This window comes from Emys orbicularis, chromosome 19 (genome assembly GCF_028017835.1).
Source record: "Emys orbicularis isolate rEmyOrb1 chromosome 19, rEmyOrb1.hap1, whole genome shotgun sequence".
Lineage (NCBI taxonomy): Eukaryota > Metazoa > Chordata > Testudines > Emydidae > Emys > Emys orbicularis.
Genome location: NC_088701.1, coordinates 7,476,374 through 7,500,800, shown reverse-complemented (window position 1 = coordinate 7,500,800; position 24,427 = coordinate 7,476,374). Strand labels below are relative to the sequence as shown.

Below are 24,427 nucleotides of genomic sequence, written 5' to 3'. Positions count from 1 at the left end.
TCTTCATCCTTCCTGACCTCCGTGCTGCTTTTCATGCTGGCAGCCATGACATCCTTCCCAATCGCCTGGGACTATTTGCTGGCGTCTCAGAGAACTGTCCTTTTTGGTTTTGCTCCCATCTATCAGAGTCCTCTTTGAGGAGAGAGAAGCTGGTCCAGTAGGTAGAGAGCTAGCCCTGAGAGCCCTGGGTTCTATTCACCCCATGGACTTCCTGTACGACCTCAGGCCAGTGCCTTAGGGACAGAGTTTCAAAGATTTTTCGGCACCCAAAGATGCAGCTATGCATCTAGTGAGGTTTACAAAGCACGTAACCTTCTAGGTGCTTTTGAAAATCCCACTAGGTGCCTAAATACCTTTGAAAAACTGGCCTTTAGTCTGTGTGTGCCTCAGTTCCCCACCTGTACAATGGGGATAACAGCACTGCTCAACCTCACTGAGGGGCTGTGAGGAGACATAGGTTGGACATTATGAGGAGCTCAGATACTATGGTGATGGGGCCACATAAGTACCACAGATAGAGTGGGAACTTCTCTATACCGCTGCTATTCCTTCCCTGGGTTTTGGTCCCTTCTTTTCTCCTAGCCCCCTCACATCTCCCTCTTTTCTGAATGTAACCTTGGCTCAGAGGGCTTGGCTGTATGTCTTCTAAGTCCCCTGAGTTCTGTCTTCAATTCTCCTCTCTTCACCCCCCCCCCCATATGCGCCGACTCCCTGGGTGCTCCAGACCTGGTGCAGAGCACCCACTAATTTTTCCAGGTCTGGAGCACCCACGGGGAAAAATTAGTGGGTGCTCTGCACCCACCAGCAGCTCCCCGCTCCAGCTCACCTCCGCCTCCGCTCTGCCTCCTCCCCTGAGCATGCCGCCGTGTCCTGCTTCTCCCCCTCCCTCCCAGCGCTTGCACCCAGAAACAGCTGTTTCCCGCGGCAAGCCTGGGAGGGACGGGGGAGGAGGGGGAACGCGGCACGCTTGGGGGAGGAGGCGGGGCCAGGGCAGGGATTTGGAGAGGGGTCCAATAGGGGCAGGGAGGGGAGGAGTTAGGGTGGGGACTTTGGGACAGGGGTGGAGTCAGGGCGGGGCCGGGGGGGCGGGCACCCGCCGGAGGAAAAAAAAGTTGGCACCTGTGCCACCCCCCCCCCAAGAGATTCCTGTTTTACAGGTTCAGCTAAGGACTTCCAGATCCTTAATTTAATTACCAGCCCTTTTAGATCTTAATCACCCTGCCTCTGTTTATAACCAAAATAAAGACTCCCTACCCCAGGGGCACAAGCTGGGAGCAGCACCTCTCTTCTGAGAACACACATTCCACACTCAGCTAAGAGCTCTGCCTGGGGGCTAGGACCTGTGCAGAAACTCGGGGGGGGGGGCCTCTCCCCCTGCCCCTTCCCCCTCTCCCCCTGCCCCTCCCCCCAAATGGCACCCCTGCAGCTGAGGCCTAAAGTCTTGGCGAGAACTACCCCCTGGTTTGCCAGCGTCATAGATGTGTTAACTATGGATCTAATAACGACTGTTGTTAAGTTACTAACAGTGAATTGTTACTAAGACTTGTGGATTATTTGACCACAAAACACCACGTGGTACCATGAGTGAAGGATAACAGAACTGGAAGACGTTAAATGGTCCCTTCCGGCCTTGGAATCTACAAATCTATAACACTGGGGGAAATCCCAGCCAAGAAATGGCAGTTTATCATTTCTTAGCTTAGTAGGTCGGGATGAACACTAGAGGGCAGCCTAGTCTTTAATTAACCTGCTAACACACGTTAATACTTCGAGGGCCCTATCTTCACTAGTGCTCCCTGGTGCTAGGTAACGGCTGACTAACAGGAGGTTAAAAAACTCACGGTTTTGCCTAGTGGAGACGAGGCCTTAGCTTCTGTGCAATGTCCTTGTACTCATCACTCCCTTCGCCCCAGGAGACCCAGCCATCCCTCGATTCTCCCACAGGCTTCCTGCCCCAGGCAGCCTCCAGAATCCCTGCTTGTCTTTGCAGTTTGTTGCTCTGCATGTTCCAGTTCTCTGCTCCTAGCCCTGGGGCAGTTTTCACTCCTGTGTATTGGCCTCACTGGGGCAGCATTTCCATTTCCGGAAGGATCCCTGTTTGGCTCAAATCACCCCTGGACGTGCCATTGGCCAGACTGGTTTACTACCCCTTGCCCTCCTGCTTCCCTCTTTGCTCAGGGGGTTCTGTGCCCCCGAGATGCAGCTATTGGTCCCTGCAGGAGCATCCTAGCCAAAATCCTGGAGTTCAGTTTCCAAAATCCCGGCGTCCAGTTACTTTACTTTTGACTTCCAGCCTTTCCTGTGAACCTGCTCCCGTGTCTGAAGTCATCTTAGTGTCCCCTGCCAGTTGGGGGCTGAGGGAAGGGGAGAATGGAGGGGAGGGAGCAAGGGGGTTGGTCAAGGGGAGGAGTAGGGTTAGGGAGGGTGGATACAGAAACTGAAAGGTGGGACATGACAGTGATTAACAATAGTTTAGGACAGGAAATGTCTCCAGGTGAGTGGCCTGGGTTGGAGTTTGGCCATGATCCTGGGGTTAACACAGCCCACTCTTGTGAAAAGTGCACAAGAGTTCAGGACCACGGCTTTACATCTCATTTGAGAAACGGCATCCCCAAAATCACAGTGCCCCCTAGTGCCATTGCTTGGTCACTGACTCAGTGGTAGCACCATTCACTGAATTGTCCATTAGGAATCACTATCACCTCTTCAAGCTGCAAAACACCCTTGAAGGCCAGGCTGGGACAAAGCCGCAGGGAACCCCTGACCAGCAGCCTGGAGAAAACCCGAATTGTGGGAAGGAGGTTGGACCAGCGGCATTGCTCCCAGGGGCCCTTCCTGGATCATTAGTGCAGGAGAGAATTCATCACCTGAATCTGCAAATGCAAAGAGATGGGGCAGACAATTCATGCTGGATAGACCCAGGAGATTCTGCAACCATCCGCCTGCTGGAGAAAGACATCAAGGTGAACTTGGCCCAGCCTGGAACTCCCTGTAGCCAATGGGATACATTTGGGCCAGGGTGAATATATGTCAAGAAGGCAAAACCGCTCCTTGAGAGGGGCATGGCAGTGAGCTAGGCCCAGCCTGAGGGCCTCAGAGGCCCCCTCGCCCCACCCTCTCTGCCTAGCTTCAGAAGAGTCTCGCGGGTTCTCTGTGTATGAAATTCCTCTCGCTGTGCCTTCATTACCGGGGCTGGAGGGGTGTTGGAATATTTAGCTGCATGCAGCACGTGGGGGTAAGCAGCTCTCAGGACACAATGAATGCTTTGCCAACTTATACAAGGCTATTGTAGTGCATTGTTTATTGGTGGGAGAAAATTACCTAGAGAGGTGAGGCTTATGGGCGAACAGGCTTCCAGGTCCCCCCTGGGTTTGAGTGCTGATGCACAGTCAGTGAGACCACGGACAGCACATGCACAGGGCTGTGGACAGCTCTGGCCCCCAGGCTGGGCTGGGATAGGCTCAGAAGCATCCAGCGGAAGGAAGGCTTCGGTATTTCACTCAAAGGGGGGATCGGTCAGAGGCAAATTGCTGATTGGAGCTGGCTCACTCGTATTGGCAGGCCCCACCCTTTACAGACACACGACTCCATCCTCGTGTCCACGCTCCACGAGCCCTTTAAAACAAGGGTAGTCAAAGGAAATGTATCCCATGGCCGCCCCAAGGAGCTTGGCTGCTGGAGGTTACAGGACTCAGGCAGCAATGCTCTACCTTGAACCAAGCGGCTAGGCCAGGAGCATGACATGCCAGAGACCCAAGGTCTCCACCAGCCACGCCGCCTACTAAATACGGTGCAGCTGCATTCTTTGCAAACTGGGCAAGGCCCTCAGGTCCTCTCACCCATCCCCTCCTGCTCCCTGGGCGTCCCCGCAGATGCTGCTGACTCTGCATTCCAGTGCTGGGGAATGGCAATGCTGGGTGGAGACTCCCCTACTGGGGCTGTGCAGGAAGGCCTAACAGTATGGGGGCGTTTATCGTGGGTCAGTGCTCCTGCTCTGTGGCTGAATGTCAGCTTCAGTGACCAATTGCTTGTTCTATCCGCACCAGAGAGCACAGGATTTGCCGTGCTAGGTCACCGCAGTGCCCAAAAGCCAGGTATCCTGTCTTCATAACCAGAGGCTTCGAGGAAGGTACCAGAGACCCTGTAGTGTGTAATTATGGAATAACCTACTCTTTGGGGGAATGTGCCCCCGTATAGTCAGTGGCAGGCTCCTGCCCCATGGAGGTGGTTTTATAGTCCTGGTGTCCATAGGCGCCAACTTCTGCTGGCGCCGGTGGGTGCTCGACCCCCCCCCCCGCCTCCAGCCCCGCCCTGACTCCACCCCTGCCCCACCCCCTCCCGCCCCTGCCCACCCCCATTCCAACCCCTTCCCCAAAGTCCCCGCCCCAACTCTGCCCCCTCCCTGCCCCTATTCTGACTCCTTCCCCAAATCCCCGCCCCGGCCCCGCCTCTTCTCCACCTCCTCCCCTGAGCGCACCATGTTCACGCTCCTCCCCCCTCCCTCCCAGAGCTTGTTACGCCGCAAAACAGCTGTTTTGGGGCGGCAAGCACTGGGAGGTAGGCGGAGAAGTGGGGACGCAGCGCGCTCAGGAGAGGAGGCGGAGCGGAGGTGAGCTAGTGCGGGGGGGCGGGGAGGGAAGCTTGGCTGCTGGTGGGTGCAGAGCACCCACTAATTTTTCCCCGTGGGTGCTCCAGCCCCGGAGCACCCACGGAGTCGGCACCTATGCTGGTGTCTCCTGCCCTCTCTAGCTGGTGATGTTCGGATTATCCATATATATGTCTCATCCATTTTTGAATCCCACTAGACATTTGTCCCCCTCAATATCTTGTGGCAGTAAGTTCCACCGGTGAATTATGTGTTGTTAAGAATGCCTTTCATTGGTAAGTCCTGAAAGCCCAAGGCGCCAAGGCCGCAGCGACTGGCTCATGGCTGCTGTGTGCCCGGTTGGAGGGTCAGCGGTGCATCATTCAGGCCACCTGCCCGCACCCCCGGGTAGAAGTATGGCCGCAGGGGCTCCGAGAAGGTGTCACTGAAGGTGTAGATGTGAGAGCTACCAGTCACGTTGTAGAAGGACACCTCTCCGGCCTCATAGTCCAGGAGGATGCCAATCTGCCGGGGCTTCACTCTCAGCATGAGCTCGGTCAGGGGGGAGGTGAGCGCTGCATACTCATCCCCATTGCGCAGCCACACCGTCCAGAAGCCGGTCGCTGGTGAGGGTGTGAATATTCCCTGCCTGCTCACACGCTCCTCACAGACCCCCAGTGTCCAGCACGTCTTGTCCCCCACCTCCACCTCCCAGTAGTGCCTCCCGGCTGTGAACCGCTCCCAGCCCAGGATGCAGGTGCACGTGTCAAACCGCTCGGGGTTACTGGGGACATCCTGCCTCTTGTCGCCCACCCTCACGCTCCGCCGATCCTGGGACAGGAGCAGGTAGGCATTGGCTGTGTTGGGGTCCAGAGTCACATCCACTAGGGACAGAAAGAGAATCACATGGTGCATCCCATTAGTGTCTGTTGGTTAGTTATGTCCTGCCCTTTCCTAGCACCTCCCTCAGAGGTGCTGTATAGACTGGAATGAATCCAGCCCCAACCCCCGGGAGCTGGGTCAGTGTCATTATCCCCGCATGACTGAGGCACAGAGAGGGGGAGAATTGCCCTCAGTCACACAGGGAGTCAGCAGCAAAGCCAGGAGGAGTCCTGACTTTCCATCTCCTGATCTAAGCAGTAGACAACCCTCCCTCACAGATCCAGGAATAGAACTCAGGAGTGCTGACTCCCACCCCCAGCCCCCCCATTCATGCCCACTAGACCTCACTCCCTGCCCAGAGCCGGGGATAGAACCCAGGAGTGCAGACTCACAGCCCCCCCTGCTCATACCCACTAGACCTCACTCCCCACCCAGAGCCGGGGATAGAACCCAGGAGTGCAGACTCACAGCCCCCCCTGCTCATACCCACTAGACCTCACTCCCCACCCAGAGCCGGGGATAGAACCCAGGAGTGCAGACTCACAGCCCCCCCTGCTCATACCCACTAGACCTCACTCCCCACCCAGAGCCGGGGATAGAACCCAGGAGTGCAGACTCACAGCCCCCCCTGCTCATACCCACTAGACCTCACTCCCCGCCCAGAGTCGGGGATAGAACCCAGGAGTGCAGACTCACAGCCCCCCCTGCTCATACCCACTAGACCTCACTCCCTGCCCAGAGTCGGGGATAGAACCCAGGAGTGCAGACTCACAGCCCCCCCTGCTCATACCCACTAGACCTCACTCCCCACCCAGAGCCGGGGATAGAACCCAGGAGTGCAGACTCACAGCCCCCCCTGCTCATATCCACTAGATCTCACTCCCCGCCCAGAGCCGGGGATAGAACCCAGGAGTGCAGACTCACAGCCCCCCCTGCTCATACCCACTAGACCTCACTCCCCGCCCAGAGCCGGGGATAGAACCCAGGAGTGCAGACTCACAGCCCCCCCTGCTCATATCCACTAGATCTCACTCCCCGCCCAGAGCCGGGGATAGAACCCAGGAGTGCAGACTCACAGCCCCCCCTGCTCATACCCACTAGACCTCACTCCCCACCCAGAGCCGGGGATAGAACCCAGGAGTGCAGACTCACAGCCCCCCCTGCTCATACCCACTAGACCTCACTCCCCACCCAGAGCCGGGGATAGAACCCAGGAGTGCAGACTCACAGCCCCCCCTGCTCATACCCACTAGACCTCACTCCCCACCCAGAGCCGGGGATAGAACCCAGGAGTGCAGACTCACAGCCCCCCCTGCTCATACCCACTAGACCTCACTCCCCACCCAGAGTCGGGGATAGAACCCAGGAGTGCAGACTCACAGCCCCCCCTGCTCATACCCACTAGACCTCACTCCCCGCCCAGAGCCGGGGATAGAACCCAGGAGTGCAGACTCACAGCCCCCCCTGCTCATACCCACTAGACCTCACTCCCCACCCAGAGTCGGGGATAGAACCCAGGAGTGCAGACTCACAGCCCCCCCTGCTCATACCCACTAGACCTCACTCCCCACCCAGAGCCGGGGATAGAACCCAGGAGTGCAGACTCACAGCCCCCCCTGCTCATACCCACTAGACCTCACTCCCCGCCCAGAGTCGGGGATAGAACCCAGGAGTGCAGACTCACAGCCCCCCCTGCTCATACCCACTAGATCTCACTCCCCGCCCAGAGCCGGGGATAGAACCCAGGAGTGCAGACTCACAGCCCCCCCTGCTCATACCCACTAGACCTCACTCCCCACCCAGAGCCGGGGATAGAACCCAGGAGTGCAGACTCACAGCCCCCCCTGCTTATACCCACTAGACCTCACTCCCCACCCAGAGCCGGGGATAGAACCCAGGAGTGCAGACTCACAGCCCCCCCTGCTCATACCCACTAGACCTCACTCCCCACCCAGAGCCGGGGATAGAACCCAGGAGTGCAGACTCACAGCCCCCCCTGCTCATACCCACTAGACCTCACTCCCCACCCAGAGTCGGGGATAGAACCCAGGAGTGCAGACTCACAGCCCCCCCTGCTCATACCCACTAGACCTCACTCCCCGCCCAGAGTCGGGGATAGAACCCAGGAGTGCAGACTCACAGCCCCCCCTGCTCATACCCACTAGATCTCACTCCCCGCCCAGAGTCGGGGATAGAACCCAGGAGTGCAGACTCACAGCCCCCCCTGCTCATATCCACTAGATCTCACTCCCCGCCCAGAGCCGGGGATAGAACCCAGGAGTGCAGACTCACAGCCCCCCCTGCTCATACCCACTAGACCTCACTCCCCGCCCAGAGTCGGGGATAGAACCCAGGAGTGCAGACTCACAGCCCCCCCTGCTCATACCCACTAGACCTCACTCCCCACCCAGAGCCGGGGATAGAACCCAGGAGTGCAGACTCACAGCCCCCCCTGCTCATACCCACTAGATCTCACTCCCCGCCCAGAGTCGGGGATAGAACCCAGGAGTGCAGACTCACAGCCCCCCCTGCTCATACCCACTAGACCTCACTCCCCACCCAGAGCCGGGGATAGAACCCAGGAGTGCAGACTCACAGCCCCCCCTGCTCATACCCACTAGACCTCACTCCCCACCCAGAGCCGGGGATAGAACCCAGGAGTGCAGACTCACAGCCCCCCCTGCTCATATCCACTAGATCTCACTCCCCGCCCAGAGCCGGGGATAGAACCCAGGAGTGCAGACTCACAGCCCCCCCTGCTCATACCCACTAGACCTCACTCCCCACCCAGAGCCGGGGATAGAACCCAGGAGTGCAGACTCACAGCCCCCCCTGCTCATATCCACTAGATCTCACTCCCCGCCCAGAGCCGGGGATAGAACCCAGGAGTGCAGACTCACAGCCCCCCCCTGCTCATACCCACTAGACCTCACTCCCCGCCCAGAATCGGGGATAGAACCCAGGAGTGCAGACTCACAGCCCCCCCTGCTCATATCCACTAGATCTCACTCCCCGCCCAGAGCCGGGGATAGAACCCAGGAGTGCAGACTCACAGCCCCCCTGCTCATACCCACTAGACCTCACTCCCCGCCCAGAATCGGGGATAGAACCCAGGAGTGCAGACTCACAGCCCCCCCTGCTCATACCCACTAGATCTCACTCCCCGCCCAGAGCCGGGGATAGAACCCAGGAGTGCAGACTCACAGCCCCCCTGCTCATACCCACTAGACCTCACTCCCCGCCCAGAATCGGGGATAGAACCCAGGAGTGCAGACTCACAGCCCCCCCTGCTCATACCCACTAGATCTCACTCCCCGCCCAGAGTCGGGGATAGAACCCAGGAGTGCAGACTCACAGCCCCCCTGCTCATACCCACTAGACCTCACTCCCCACCCAGAGCCGGGGATAGAACCCAGGAGTGCAGACTCACAGCCCCCCCTGCTCATATCCACTAGATCTCACTCCCCGCCCAGAGCCGGGGATAGAACCCAGGAGTGCAGACTCACAGCCCCCCTGCTCATACCCACTAGACCTCACTCCCCGCCCAGAATCGGGGATAGAACCCAGGAGTGCAGACTCACAGCCCCCCCTGCTCATACCCACTAGATCTCACTCCCCGCCCAGAGCCGGGGATAGAACCCAGGAGTCCTAATTTCCAAGGTTGTTTCCTAACCACTGTCCTCTTTAATATTCCTCCTAGAAAGCACACTAGGCATTGCCTGTGATTGGCAGGCACTCAGTTTCATGTGTGTAGAAATCACCCCCTTTCCTCCCAACAGCTGGGCCTGTTCCTTTGCAGAAGGTAAAGGATGTCATTGGATGGTTATAAACATAGCTCTCTACTATCCATGTGTGGAAAGGTCCATGCCGCTCCCTTTGGCACAATTGAAATCTTCTGGGGCCAGGAAACACAATCTGTCCCCACCCTAGTGAACAGAGCTGTCCTCTGTTCTAACTCGAAGCCTCAGCTACCCTCAATGGCTGACAGAGTTAAAATGAAACCACCATGATTTGATATCTTTGATGAAATGATACATTGGGTTGACAAAGGTAAATGACTTGGGCTTCTGTAAAGTGTTTGACTTGGTAACACACAACATTTTGATTAAAAACTAGAACAATGTAAACTTAACATGGCCCACATTAAAGGATTAAAAACTGGTCAACTGATAGATCTCAAAATGTAATTGTAAATGGGGATTCATCAAGCAGCTGTGTTTCTAGTGGGTTTCTGCAGGGATTGGTTCTTGGCCCCTGTCATAAACATACAGCTAAGGGTAGCATAAAATCCCTCCTTTACTTGTAAGGGGTTAAGAAGCTCAAATAACCTGGTTGGCACCTGACCAAAAGGACCAATAAGGGAAAAAGATACTTTCAACTCTGTGGGGGAAGGTTTTGCTTGTGCTTCTTTGTTGTTCTCTCTCAGACAGAGAGGGACCAGGGCAGGAAAAACCATCTCCTAAAACCCTGCCTGAAATAAGCATCTAAGATTACAAACATTGTAAGTAAATCTAACGCATTTCCTTGCTTTATCTTTTGTTTTAACTTGTGAATTTTCCCTATGCTAAGAGGTAATTTTATTCCTGTTTTGTACTGGGAAGCAGAATCAGAGGGGAATCCTCTGGGTTATAAATCTTTTTATTTACCCTGTAAAGTTATCTTCCATCCTGATTTTGCAGGTGTGATTCTTTTACTTTTTTTTTAAATAAAATTCTTCTTTTAAGAACCTAATAGATTTTCAGTGTCCTAAAAACCAGGGATTTGGTCTGTGCTCACTTTGTTAACCTAACAGTTGGTATATGATTCTGAGACAAAGCCGGAGCCAATAGCCCTGGGGATGATGGAGAAAGGAAGGGAGAGTTGAGGCTGTGCAGCTCAAGCCAACAACCCTTAATCCAATGACTGCTTCATCTTGAGCAGATCCTTCTGAATAACAAATTCCCTTCCAAACTGAGGTGGCACCTCCTCTCCTCCCGCTACCCCCAGATGATACACAGGAAAGGGCCCAGGCTGTCTGGCTGCGACAGGCCCGGGGCTCGCAGCCCAACAGTGTCTGCGCCAGGCCTGGGGCTTGCAGCCCTTCAGCATCTCCACCAGCCTGCAACTCACAGCCCTTCAGCCCAACTCAGCCCCAGCCACTGAAAAGTTGGAATTCTTTTTTAAGCAGAAAGTGGATTTGTGCCCATGACTCAAAAGCAGACAAGCTGTGCTCTTGGAGCAGGGCTCTTCTCTGCGCAGGTTCAGACCCTGCCTCACAGTGTCCTTACCTTTCCTGAGTTGGCGTTTATATCCCGTAGCCTTGGGCATGTTTCACTGGCCCTCATTTTCCCTAATAAGGGAGGGGTTTGCTCCTTCCTCTCTTCCCGAAGCCCTGAGGATTGTCCAGCCCTGCTGAGCTCTCGATGGCTCCCTGTGACTGCCTTGACCTCACAGCCTGTCACGTTTCCCACTTCTGGTTTGGAAGGAACGTGCCTGCTAACATACAGCTGGTCTAGGCTTGGCCAGATGCCGGTTGAGGCCAGTGCAGGGTCTCAGGCAGGGCCAGTTTGTAGTTTCATAATTTTATAGACTTTAACGGGACGTTGGACTATCTAGTCTGACCTCCTGTATAACACAGGCTAGACAGTCCTTCCACCCTGACACCCCTTCCACCTGGACACCCCAACACCCTGTTGAGCCCAATGACTTCAATCAGACCAAAGCATTCCAGTCCCCAGGAGACTCCATTGTTGTGGGCCACAGGCAGAGAAGAGGAGGGACCGAGGTGCTGCCAATGCCTAAGGCCCCTGCTAGGGCAGGGAATTGATTAGGTAGGATCTGCCCAGGTGATCCCAGCAGGTGATCCCCGCTCCCTGCTGCAGAGGAAGGTGTACACCCCCTCCCCACCCACACATTAGGTCCCTGCCAGTCTGATCTGATTCCTCTTCAATCCCAAATCGCCAAATTGTGACTCCGAGCATGTGAGCACAGCCGGACACCTACACAGAGGCTTTCACACAGCACAGCTGGATTGGTTTGTGGGCAGGAGGCTGAATTGGGCAGTGAGGGGTCTGCACCTGGGACCTCAGCTACTGTACAAAGGACACTGTCACACCTCCTGAACACCGCTGTATGGCTGAGTGTGGCTCTGGTAGCGGCTAATCAGCCCTACGTGTCCTGGGCTTAGGAGCTTCTCCTCTAAGAATCCCTGGCTGAGGTAGGTAGGGGAACCCAGATTGGCCCTGGATCCAAGCAAATCATGAAGATTTTGCTCTGAATTTGGGGCTTTGTTCAAGCATAAAACTGCAGGCAGATCTAGGAGATACACACAGGCCCTGCGACCAGAGATGAGCTCCACATTTGTCTAATACACACACACACACACACACACACACTCATGCATTCAGTCACACCCACAAGCACACATGCTCGCTCTCACACACACACATACTTATGTGCTTGGCACTTGTGGTTCTTCTCTGGCCCTGTATTTCCGCCCCTTTCATCAACACGCTAAATAAACCCACACCTCAGCATTTTGTTTTGGGGACTCATGCCTTTGACCCAGAGATCCATGAGCCCCAAATCACACAGCCCCATGAGCTCCCCTGCATTCCCTTCCCATAGACTGTGCCATGCCCAGCCCCTGGTTGCCCCCTCTGTATCTGCCCTCCTTTACCTCTGTATTTCTGCAGTGTTTCCCTCACCCTGGGGACCTCATAGGAATCCTGTAGCTCCGTGGGAATGGCCCCTGGCTCCTGAAGCTTCACACTGTGGCTCCTAAGGAGAAGACGTTAGCTGTTTAGCATACAACAGCCAGCCATAGGGACCATCTATGGTGCCTCTAACAGGAACACAATGGGGAACTGAAACGTGCCTCGTACCTGATCAAGGTGCTTTTCACATCCTAAAGGGAGAGAAAACACAAAAGCAATTAAAGGTCTGTCTCTTAGTGAGGATTTTCCATGCCAACCCAGTCCAGCATCCTGCCTCCTCCAGATTCATCTCTCTCTCTCTTCCAGCCTTTGCAGCCCCAGGAAGCCCATGGCTAAGGACTTCCCTAACGTACAGGGCCTGGGACTCAGATCCTCCATGGTATTTAGGTGCCTAATTCCCACTGATTTCAATACCTTAAATACCTCAGAGGATTTGGGCCTGGGAACATAAAGAAAAAGCTCAACTTTCATTTTCTAAAACGTTCAGTTTCTTCTTCTCTTGCAAAGCGGCTTGGAAATGTACCTGGTAGAAAACAGCCACCAGGAGATGGATGGTGAGTGGTCGGGGTACCAGCCTTGGGCTCAGGAAATTGAGGTTCAGTTTCTGGCTCAGCCATGCACTCCTTGGGTGAATCACTGAGTCTCTCTGGCCCTCAGTCTCTGCACAATGGGGATAACAGCACTGCCTAGTTCACAGAGTGTGTGAGGATAAATGCATTAAAGACTGTGAGGCTCTGACACCATGGCAGCCAGATAAGTGCCACAGAGGGAGAGGGCTCTTAACTGCAGCATGAAGCACAGACTTCAGCAACCCAGCTCCTAGCCCTGTCTTGCACAGCACTGTGCCTTGCTGTGGCTTCAGCAGATCACGCCGTTCTGAAGCCAGACTTGATCAAGAGGTGGTGGGGGGTCTCCAGCGAGCGCAGAAAGACTCTCGGGAGTCTCAGGATTTCCAATGGTATCGCTGGAACACAAAGTGTTCCTCACCCTCCCAGCCAATGGCCTCAGAGTCACTCCGATGCCAAGCAAGCAGGAAGGTCCCTTGGGATTGGCAGGTGCCTGCCTTGAAGTAGCTGAAAACGGCCCATGAGACGGAGGGTGTTACTGAAAATAAAAAGTTCATAGACCCACAGAGGTCACGGCCAGGAGGGACCATTCTGACCATCCAGGCTGAGCTCCAGCATCACCCAGGTCAGAGGCTCCCCACAGTGACCCCAAAGGGCCTTGGGAGGCTGCTCCGGTGGCTGCTCCCCTTCCCTGTTACAAACCTCCTCCCAGTGAGTGGGCCGCCAGGTTTCCAGGCTGGGAAGCAGGGCATTGGTGTGGGGGCAGGAGGACCCTAGCGGAGGGGTAGGGCAGTTTGGCAGCTGCTTGCTGGAGGGCAAGTTGCCCACTCCTCCCTCAGTATCAGCCATGGTTTTCTCTTCTCTGTCTCTTTTTACTCACTCTCTCATTCTCCCCTCTCACCCACTCACTGCAGAGTCCAGTCAAGAGTGGGTGGCGGGTGTGACAAAGTGGGAATTTTTGATAATATTTTTGGGGGCTGTCAAGCGATTAAAAAAATTAATCATGATTAATCGCACTGTTAAACAATAAGAGAATACCATTTATTTAAATATTTTTGGGTGTTTCCTACATTTTCAAATATATTGATTTCAGTTACAACACAGAATACAAAGTATACAGCACTCACTTTATATTTATTTTTGATTACAAATATTTGCACTGTAAAAACCAAAAGAAATAGTATTTTTCAATTCACCTCATTCAAGTACTGTAGCGTAATCTCTTTATCGTGAAAGTTGAACTTACAAATAAAGAACGATGTACAAAAAAAACTGCATTCAAAAATAAAACAATGTGAAGCTTTAGAGCCTACAAGCCCACTCAGTCCTACTTCTTGTTCAGCCAATCTCTCAGAGAAACAAGTTTGTTTACATTTGCAGGAGATAACGCTGCCGGCTTCTTGTTTACAATGTCACCTGAAAGTGAGAACGGGCATTCGCATGGCACTGTTGTAGCCGGCGTCGCAAGATACTTACGTGCCGGGTGCGCTAAAGATTCATATGTCCCTTCATGCTTCAACCACCATTTCAGAGGACATGCTTCCATGCTGATGACAGGTTCTGCTCGATAATGGTCCAAAGCAGCGCAGACTGATGCATGTTCATTTTCATCATCTGAGTCAGATGCCACCAGCGGAAGATTGATTTTCTTTGTTGATGGTTTGGGTTTTGTAGTTTCTGCATCGGCGTGTTGCTCTTTTAAGACTTCTGAAAGCATGCTCCATACCTCATTGCTCATAGATTTTGGAGGGCACTTCAGATTTTTAAACCCTGGGTCAAGTGCTATAGCTATCTTTAGAAATCTCACATTTGGTACTTTCTTTGCATTTTGTCAAATCTGCAGTGAAAGTGTTCTTAAAACGAATAACATGTGCTGGGTCATCATCCGAGACTGCTATAACATGAAGTATATGGCAGAATGCAGGTAAAACAGCAGGGGACATACAATTCTTCCCCCTCCCCCCGAGGAGTTCAGTCACAAATTTAATTAATGCATTATTATTTTAATGAGCATAGATTGTTTTTAATCAGCCTGGAAGCATGTCCTCTGGAATGGTGGCTGAAGCATGAAGGGGCATATGAATGTTAAGTATATCTGGCATGTAAATACCTTGCAATGCCGGCTACAAAAGTGCCATACAAATACCTGTTCTCACTGTCAGGTGACACTGTAATTAAGAAGCGGGCAGCATTATCTCCTGTAAACTTGTTTGTCTTAGCAATTGGCTGAACGTGAAGTAGGACTCAGTGGACTTGTAGTCTCTAACGTTTTACATTGTTTTGTTTTTGAGTGCCGTTATGTAACCGGGCAGCATTATCTCCTGTAAACTTGTTTGTCTTAGCAATTGGCTGAACGTGAAGTAGGACTCAGTGGACTTGTAGTCTCTAACGTTTTACATTGTTTTGTTTTTGAGTGCCGTTATGTAACCAAAAAACAATCTACATTTGTAAATTGCACTTTCACGATAGAGATTGCACTTCAGTACTTGTATGAGCTGAATTGAAAAATACTATTTCTTTTATCATTTTACAGTGCAAATATTTGTAATATAAAATAATATAAAATGAGCACTGTACACTTTGTATTCTGTATTGTAATTGAAATCAATATATTTGAAAATGTAGAAAAACATCCCAAATATTTAATAAATTTGAATTGGTAAAACTGCGATTAATCGTAATTATTTTTTTGAGTTAATCGCGTGAGTTAACTGCAATTAATCGACAGCCCTACTATTTTTATGAAGCCTGTGTCTGCCTCAGTTTCCCCATGTGCTGATTTGTTACCTAGTGGGTGAGAAAGGACTGCTTGTTCTCAGGACAGGCTAGGAGACAGAAGTGTGGGCGCCTGGGCCTTAATCCCCATATCAGTGGAGCATCTGAGAAGACAATGGCAAATCCAGACACCAGAACATTGACACTTAGCAACCAACGACCCAGAGGGATATGGACTTCCCCATGGTCACCCATAGGGAAGCTGAACAACAACCCCCCCAGCATGAGATCAAAGGACTGGCAGGGTATGGGGGGATAAGAGCTGGCTGCTGGAAGGAGTCAGGGCTCCCAGCTGGAGTCGGATGAAGGAGGTCAGAGGGTGGGACAGACAGAGCTTGAACCAAGGGGTTCAGTACAGCTTGGCTGGGCTCTGGGTTAACCAAAATGGACCATGCTTTACCTTCACTTCTCTAGGCTACCCTAAGGACTTCCTGTGCTGTGTTCCAGTTAATGAATAAACCTTCCCACTTTGACAATGCTGCCTGAGTGTCACTGCTAATGGTGTGAGGTGCATTAGGCCCTAACGAGCGCACAAGTCTCCATCAGGGTCTGTCTCAGTTGGACTCACTGAACGGAGCTCACGGTGTGAAGCAGGAGGGTTGCAGGCCCAGAGGTCCATTCTAAGGAAGCGGTGAAGCCACGTGGCTTGTGCTGGAGGAAGAGCAAGACCCCCAGGGAGTCTGGCACTGAAGGGGTTCCTCCTAGAGACCGTTCCAAAGCCGGGGCCATAGCACCGATCCTGCAGATCTGTGTGTGACACTGCTTCCCATAGTTTTCATAGTAATATTATGATATGATTGTATCATCATCATAATGTATTTTATGCAAGATAGGTCATGTGAGGTATCACTGGAAAGGTTATGATGTACTGAATATGATTATCCTATTTGTATGCATGTATCATTTTTGTATCTAAAGTTGGGAATATTGACTATACATCTGTACTACAAAAGAGTTTGCACCTGGTGAACGCCAGCCAGACAGAATGCAATCAATCTGGCTGACTAGCTGGAACAAGGCAATGGACAATTAGGGAGAACAATTGGTCTTTGAAGATGCTAATATCCCACCTTCCTGAGAAGCTTTCCTGGGCTGCTACAAACCGCCTCTGACTCATGGCTGCTTTGACGCTGCAGGATCATGTATTCAAGTCACCTGGTACCGGATTCCATGATAGAATACCAGTATTTTTCCACTGAGAGGGGTGGGAATCGCACTGAAAGACAAAGGATTCTCACCATATGTAAATCCTATTTAAGGCAGGGGAGTGAGATAATCGAGGTTCATCTCCCCGCCCAAGATGATTGCTGTAAACACCTAAAACTGAACTGGAGAAGAAAGGACTGAACCCAGGCTCAAGGGTGTCTGGCCTGTGAAAGAAATACCTGGAGTTTTAAGCTGCAAGCAAGAGCAGTTTGCCTTCAAGAACCTCTGCAATCTGCCCAAAACAACCTTTAGGGTGAGAATTTGCTAGTTAAAACCAGTGTCTTTAGTACATTAAGCTTAGTTTGTGTGTTTGTTTCATTTGCTAGGTAATCTGCTTTGATCTGTTTGCTATCCCTTATAATCACTTGTTTTCTCTAAAACCAGTTCGTGGAATTCATAACTGGGGCGGGGGGCAAAAAGGTATGCATCTCTTCCTCCACAATGAGGGAGGGAGCAGATTTCAACGAGCTGACGCTGTACAGTTCTCTGTGCAGCACAAGATGACACAATTTTGGGTCTACACTCCAGAGGCAGTGTACACTTGAGTGCTGGGCAATTCCTTAGCTGAGCCTTCCCATGCAGAGCTGATCTCAGCTAGGGTGACCAGATGTCCCGATTTTATAGGGACAGTCCCGATATTTGGGGCTTTGTCTTATATAGGTGCCTATTACCCCCCACCCCCTGTCCCGATTTTTCACACTTGCTGTCTGGTCACCCTGGGTGAATATAGCTGCAGCTGGGTGTGTCCCTACCTGTGTGTGTGCTGGAAGGGGGCTTGAGAGCCTGTCACAGCAGCAGAGAGTAAGGGGAACCCAGGTTGGTGGGACAGGCGGTCTCAGTGGTATCCCAGTTCCATGTGACACCTGGGGAAAACCTGTCACATCGTGAGAGGGGCTCTCACCTTGAGCAGGTCAGCGGCTGGCTGCTGGCACTTCTGCTCGATCTCCGTTATCAGCTGGGCCAGGCTGGAGCTCTGCTCTACCAGGAACGCCGCGTTCTGCTGAAGCTTCTGCAGTGTCTCCTCCTCCTCCTCCTCCAGCCTGCACACGAGGAGCTGCTCTTCCTCTGCTAGAGCCTGACGGCGCTTGGCAAACTCAGCTACAATGACCTCTCTCTGCGCCCTCACCTTGTCCTGCAGGGGCAGAAACCACGGGGGAGGAACCTCAGTGGGATAAGGCCAAATTTGACACAGGGCAGTTTGCTGAGGGTTATGGGGTAGTAGGTAGTAGGCTGGTGGGCTGTTTACTGGGGGGATCTAGAGGAGGAGGGTTGGGCCTCACAGAATGTTTCCTGGGGATCTAGAGGTGGTGGGTTGGACACAGGCCATTTGCTGGGGGTCTAAAGGTTGTGCACTGGGCCCCACAGGCCATTTGCTGGGGGTCTAAGGGTTGTGGGTTGGGAACCATGGCCCATTTTCCGGGGATTTAAAGGAGAAGGGTTGGGCCCTGTGGGATCTTTTATGCCAGAGGTGGCCGAACTGTGGTTCACGAGCCACATGCAGCTCTTTTAGCGTTAAAGTGTGGCTCACAGAGCCCCCCATATCCTCCCCCCCCATTCTCCGCCTACCAGACTTCGGGGGGGAGCTTGGGACCTGTGCCTTGTAGCAGGGTAGTGGGGTAGAGGTTTCTGCCCAGCACGGAGGGGGGGGTGGGCTCAGGGCTTCAGCAGGAATGGGGCTGAAGCCCCAAGCCCCGGCAGGCATCTCCTGTGGGGCTGAAGCCCCGGGCCCCAGCTCTTGAACTTCCGAAGATTGTCGTATATGGCTCAGAGGGCCCATAAGTTTGGTCACCCCTGTTTCATGCTATAATATTATGCTCCTAACACATTGTAACAAACTGCCCCTTTGTCCCTGCCATTGTCCTCCCTTGCCCCTAGGGTGTCCCCCCATTCATTCTGTCATCCCCACTTGACCCTGCCATCATGCCCCAACCCTCCCCACCCCCTATTCTTGAGCTGTTAGAGGGGCTGGTGGAAATTCTTTGTGCTGGAGGTTTTCCCACAGAAAATGGCTGTTTGGTCAGCTCCAGTGGGTGAGGCTACACGGGCAGGGGGCAGGAATGGCTCCTGCTTGGCACACAGTTCCTGCAGTTCCAGCTCTGGGCACACAGACTCCTCTGGGCTCATCTGCACTGGCGTGCCACCTCAGCCCCACAGCAGGGCAGGAGGGAATGCCAGCCAAAGGGTAACGGAGCACACTAATTGCACAGCCACAAGCTCCGCAGGCTGATGAACCAGCCAGAGGCAAGGTCCACTCTGCATGGGCAGGGGCAATGCACGTCCCTCCGACACACACGCACGCACACACACACACACACACACACACCCCACCCCCTACCCTCCCTTCTGTGTTTGCCAACAAGATGCCAATTGATGTCCATTGCAGGAGTGGGTATTTTTGTGTTGTGGACACTTGTCTGCTGGCAAGTGGACTGAGAACTCCCCAAACTCAGTCCATGAGTCCCTAAATAGATCATCAGCCAGCAACAACTTTCAGCCACTGCTGGATTGGACCTGGAAAGGGGTGAAAGACTCCACATCCCATCAGCAGCCCCTGAGCCATGCAGTCCCCACTGCACTCTGCCATGTGCTCTACAAAGCCCCTCCCAGCTATGGTGGCTCTGGCTAAGCCTGTCCGGCTGGCCTGGTGCAGCAGTACTTTGGTTCCATGCCATGCCAACAGGGCCAGGAATGCCTCAGGGCTCAGGGGCTCCCCTCTCCCCAGGAGCCCAGTCCCTTTCTCCCCCAAGCAGTCAGGGCCATGGGCTGCATTAACCCTCATGGGGCGGAGGCTGGGAGTGAGGGGCAGGGCTGTGTCACCAAAATGCTTTTTACTGTTGGCAGGAGGAGGTGTGGACTCCAGGGGGCTCAGTCACCACTCTCCCCTGCTGCCTGGCAGGGGTGGGGAGAGATCCTCACCCCACAAGCCCTGTCCCTCTTCCATTGATATGCAGGAGCTGGGATTGCTGCTCCTTGAGGATCTCTGTGCCTGCCTGTCACTCCCAATGGGCCCTGGCAGAGTCAGGTAGGCACTGTGGGTGCCCATTTCCTTCCTGCCACCATTCCCCCACCCCTGAGCCCAGAGATGTGGGCTCATGGAGTGAAGATGGGGCATGGCAGCTGCATAGCTGCTTCAGGGAGGGGGATGGGAGCATTGCCCTCCCCAGCACCAAGCCAGGGCAGGGAGTCAGGCCGAGCCATGCACCATGAAGCTGGGCCCTGCCCCCCCTCGGACGGAGCAGAGCTGGGAGCAAGCCCAGTACAAGAGCTGATCAGACTCTGCGGTTACACAGCACTTCCTGGTCCCTCGGATTGTGCAATGAGGGGAGCTTGCACAACTGCCCGGGCAGGATAGTTTGAAAGTGACTCAATCAGTTTCCAGGATACTGGGGAAATAAGATTCATTTGCAAAATGTGGGGGGCTCCAGCTAAAAACAGAGCTGGGGGGGGGGGAGACACACGGTCCAAGCAGGCCTGGCACCTTGCCACAGGGGCGCATTATGATAAACTGTTGAGATTGAGCTAAGCTGGCCTCAGGCTGGCAGCAGAGGCTGAGGAGTGTGACTAGGATGCCATTCTGCTGTATGTTCTTCTCCTGGGAACAGTGCAGCAACGGGGCCCTCCCCAGCTCTGCCAGACTTATGTCTTAGTCCCCTCTGGAGGGAATTTTCCATTGGTGCCCCACCGGGATGCTCCATCATAGTCTCAGGGCCTGATGCTGATCTCAGTTACACTGGGAAAAATCAGGAGCCACTGGAGTTAAATTGATGTAAAACCAATGTGAGCAAACAATCAGGTCCTCAGTGTGAATGTCCCCCCTTAGCGAATGTGCCAGACCCCCGTGCTATTGCTTGGGGCCCACAGTCCCATGGCACAGGGGAGGATGTGGTGGGATCACACTCACGACACCTGCCTTCCACTGGGCGGTTTTCTTCCCCTCTTGTGCCTGGAGCTTTGCAACCTCCCCCGTCACTTGTCTCAAAAGATCCAGAGCTTCCTGCAGTTTCATCTGTGGGGAGAAAACGGGGCTGAATCCTCCCAGTGCCCACTTAGAATTATAGAATCATAGAATATCAGGGTTGGAAGAGACCTCAGGAGGTCATCTAGTCCAATCCCCTGCTCTAAGCAGGACCAATCCCCAACTAAATCATCCCAGCCAGGGCTTTGTCAAGCTGGGCCTTGGAGATTTCACCACCTCCCTAGGTAACCCATTCCACTGGGGGGGCTCAAGGAAGGATTCCGAAATGGGGATCCAATGGCTGCAGAGAACCGCTCACCCTAGGGTCCTCGAGCTGTGGAGCATTGGGCAAGGGCATGGGTCCCTGAAAGGATCCTTCATTCCCATAGCGACCATTGAACTCGTCAGGGGAAGAAGCAGAGAGGCCGGCACCTCAGGGCTGTCAGAGGTGACTGTGCAGGGGTCCCGCTCCCCTCTTCTCGGCAGTTATCCATTCCAATACAAGGGCTCAGGCTCGGCTCCAGGGGACAGCGGTGAGGGGGCAGCCAGCTGGGGCCCAGTTCTGGGTAGGGAGCAGCCAGCTAGGGCCTAGCTCCACCTAGGGAGGCAGCAGTGAGGGAGTGGCCAGCCAGAGCCCAGCTCCAGGGTGGGGCACAGCAGTGAAAGGTCAGGTAGATGGGGCTCCCCACCAGGGGGCAGCAGTGAGGGGGAGGCCAGACAGGACTCACCTCCAGGTAGCAGTGGTGAGGGGGAGGCCAGATGAGGCCCGTCTCCAGGGAGGGGGTCATAGGTGCTGGAACTGCGGGTGCTGGTTGTGGCAGCACCCTCTGGCTTAAAGTGGTTTCCATCATATACAGGGTTTACAGTTTGGCTCAATGACTCACTATACAAATTGTTCCAGCACCACTGGAGGGGAGCAGCAGTGAGGGGGAAGATAAACTAGGCTTGTCTCCGGTGATCAGTAGTGAGGGGGAGGCCAGATGGGGCTCTCCTCCAGGGGGCAGCAGTGATAAGGAGGCCAGAGCCTGGCTTCACAAGGCAGCGGTAAGGGGGCAGACAGCCAGTGCCCAGCTTTGTGGCAGCAGTTGTGAGGGGCCCAGCTCCGGGGCCAGTAGCAGCGTAGAACCATGTCCTCCATTAGTTTGTTCACATGCTCTTGGTCTGGGTGCCCAACCTGCTCAAGCAGGTGGTGGGGTCGCAGCCTGGTAAGCTGTGTTGGGGAGAGAGCCCCTCACGGCCGCTCCTTGGATGCCCTTTCTAGCTGAGAGAGCTCTGTTCATGGGCTCTGGAGGATGGAGAACTTCTCTATGGCTACAGGTGGGACCACCCAACCAGGGCCCAGGGCATGGGTCGGCGACAGGCACCTTCCCTGTCTAAAACCCCAGGCAGGAACCACAGCCCAGCCTCCTAAGAGCCCAGAACTCAGAGGGCTGGGAATGGGGCTGGAGCACATCCCTGGGGCTTTGCCCGGCAGCCCCGACCCCTCTCATGGCTCTGTCTAGCTGGATGCTTGTCACTGTTCCTACCTTGTAGTCCTGGGCAGCCTCCTCGATGGGGATCACAGTGTGGGAGCGGTGCACCCGGGACTTGTCGCACACCAGGCAAATGGCCTCCCCATCATCCTCGCAGAAGAGACGCAGCTTCTCGCCATGCTTCTCGCACAGCTTCTCCTTGGGCTCCTTGTCTGGGTGCAGTGCCAGCTGCTCGACGCCCTCCACAATGTTCGCCAGCTGCTTGTTGGGCCTGAACGTGGTCTGCAGGAACCCCACTCTGCACTGAGGGCAGAAGAACACCCCAGTTGTGGAGCCCTCCCACCTCTCGCAATAGTCGGTGATGCACACGCAGCAGAAGTTGTGCCCGCAGTCGATGGTCACAGGGTCCCTCAGATACTCCAGGCAGATGGAGCAGGATACTTCATCTTGGAGCTTCTCCATCAGGTTATTCCCTGAGGCCATGGCTGCTGCACTCAGAATATTTCCACTTGCAGGGCTGCCAGCCTGTCAGCAACAGGAGTTACTCCTTCCTGGCTTTCTCAAGCAGGGGTGCAGCAGGAGGGGCTGGAACAGGGAAGGGCGGACACTGGAGAGTGGGGGAGGGGCGAGAGGTTGCTGTGCACTGCGGATTTGTTTTTGATTGCAATTTCCCCCTCGGAAGCCCTCAGTGGGTTTTATTGCTGGGAATTTCCTCTCCAGATTCGCAAAGGCATCGGAAGGGAAACAGCTGTGGCAATGCATGGAGTTTAGGCTTCGATACTTGTCCAGCCAAGTCAAGAGCAGTTCACCATCCAGACAGCCACAAACCAGATTAATGGGTTTCTGCCTCACCCCATCCCCGATGCCCAGCTCTGTTTGGAGTGCCCTGACACTCCTGCTGCTGGTGCGAGGTTAACCCAATGTTAACCTTGCACTAGGGAATTGATCCATCTGGAACCGACCCAAGTCAGTGCTCCCCCCCAGCCACAGTGGATCAGTTCAAGAACCATTGCAGTTTTGCGTCACATCTGCACTAGTTGTTGCATTATCAACACTCTCTGGATACCTATCCCACAATTACTATCTCAGCTCTCAGACGCAGTGCTTTATGGGAGATTTTGAAAGGCCACTGGTGTGTTGTGGGACAGTAGCAGAATGGCTAGTTGAACTCTTAGATTGTCCCTGTTCACACTGGTACTAAAATAGTCCAGACCAAAGCTGATTAGCCTGAATCTGTCCTTTAGCCCTGTTAAAAGTCTCATCTACTTCAGCCAGTTCTTAGGGTGCTTGGAGCACTCTCGGTCAGGAAACTAGTTCACTAAAAGTAGGTCATTCTGCCTTAAACAGCCTGGAAGCTGGTCTGTACTACAGCACTCACAGGGTCAAAAATCAGTTTAGCAGCGCTGGTTTTAAAACCAGTTAAACGTTTCTTCAGCATACACAGACCCTTAAACTCCAGGCCCTGACATAGAATCATAGAACCATAGAGTTAGAAGGGACCACAAGGGTCATCTTGTCTAACCCCCTGCCAAGATGCAGAATTTAGGTCCCTCTGGAAATGGTGGGGTTGGGTAGGCTTCATCTTAGACTACAAATAACTAAAATATTCACTCTTAAGTAGAACTGGTAAAAAAAATTGATGGGACAGTTTTCCTTTGGAATATGGTGCTTTGACAAAAGCAAAATGTTTCACAGGAATGTGTCAATTTCAGCATATTTTCCAACAGAAGAGTTTTGAAACTATGCAAAATGAAAATAGGACATTTTGTTTTGTTCTGATTTTTTCATTTAATCTTGTCTTTTATAATATATTAATTTTAATATTACATTTATTATGTATATATTTAATATATTCAACATTTTATATCAGTGTTCTGACATTCTCAAATAAAAATGTGTAGATAGGGATGCTTTGGTGTTTCAAAATAAAAATATTTCAGAATTTCCATTCTGCTAGATATTTCAAGATTTCAACTTTTTGTCCCAATGCAGGACAAAAAAGTAAATTTCAAGATGTCAGAATTTCCCACAGGATGGAAATTCTGTGTTCTGACCGACTCTAATTACAAATTACAAATACCCTGGCACCTAATGCTGATGCTACCAGATGAATGGCAATGTAGTTGTCATAACCAGGCAACTACATATTTGGTTCATTTTCAGTTGGTGCCTGTCAACACAGTATCTGAGTGTCATTTTTCCTGTTGGGAGGCAATCTCTCTTCCCTGTTAGCAAGAACCAGACTTTTTTTTAAAATTTAATATAAAGGTGCATGAGTGTTAGTGAGGTGC

The 24,427-nt window shown here is 53.2% G+C and overlaps 1 protein-coding gene across 1 annotated transcript; it reads right to left on the bottom strand.

Moving 5' to 3' along the window:
- Positions 1–4,924: 4,924 nt before the first annotated feature.
- Positions 4,925–22,619, bottom strand: LOC135891826 (E3 ubiquitin-protein ligase TRIM39-like). Its single transcript, XM_065419496.1, has 6 exons — positions 22,191–22,619; positions 20,620–20,715; positions 17,611–17,841; positions 12,331–12,353; positions 12,126–12,226; positions 4,925–5,469 (listed from the first exon to the last, which is right to left on the bottom strand). The coding sequence occupies exons 1-6, from the start codon at positions 22,617–22,619 to the stop codon at positions 4,925–4,927; spliced, it is 1,425 nt and encodes a 474-aa protein (XP_065275568.1).
- Positions 22,620–24,427: the final 1,808 nt, after the last annotated feature.

What these genes read in the sequence shown, in the direction of transcription:
- LOC135891826 (XM_065419496.1), bottom strand. Translation starts at nt 22,619, where the DNA reads ATGGCCTCAGGGAATAACCTGATGGAGAAGCTCCAAGATGAAGTATCC. An exon ending in CAGCCGCTGACCTGCTCAAG is followed by an intron (nt 12,354 to 17,610) that starts GTGAGAGCCCCT and finishes CTCTCCCTTTAG; the next exon opens with GATGTGAAAAGCACCTTGAT. An exon ending in GTGAAAAGCACCTTGATCAG is followed by an intron (nt 12,227 to 12,330) that starts GTACGAGGCACG and finishes TCTTCTCCTTAG; the next exon opens with GAGCCACAGTGTGAAGCTTC.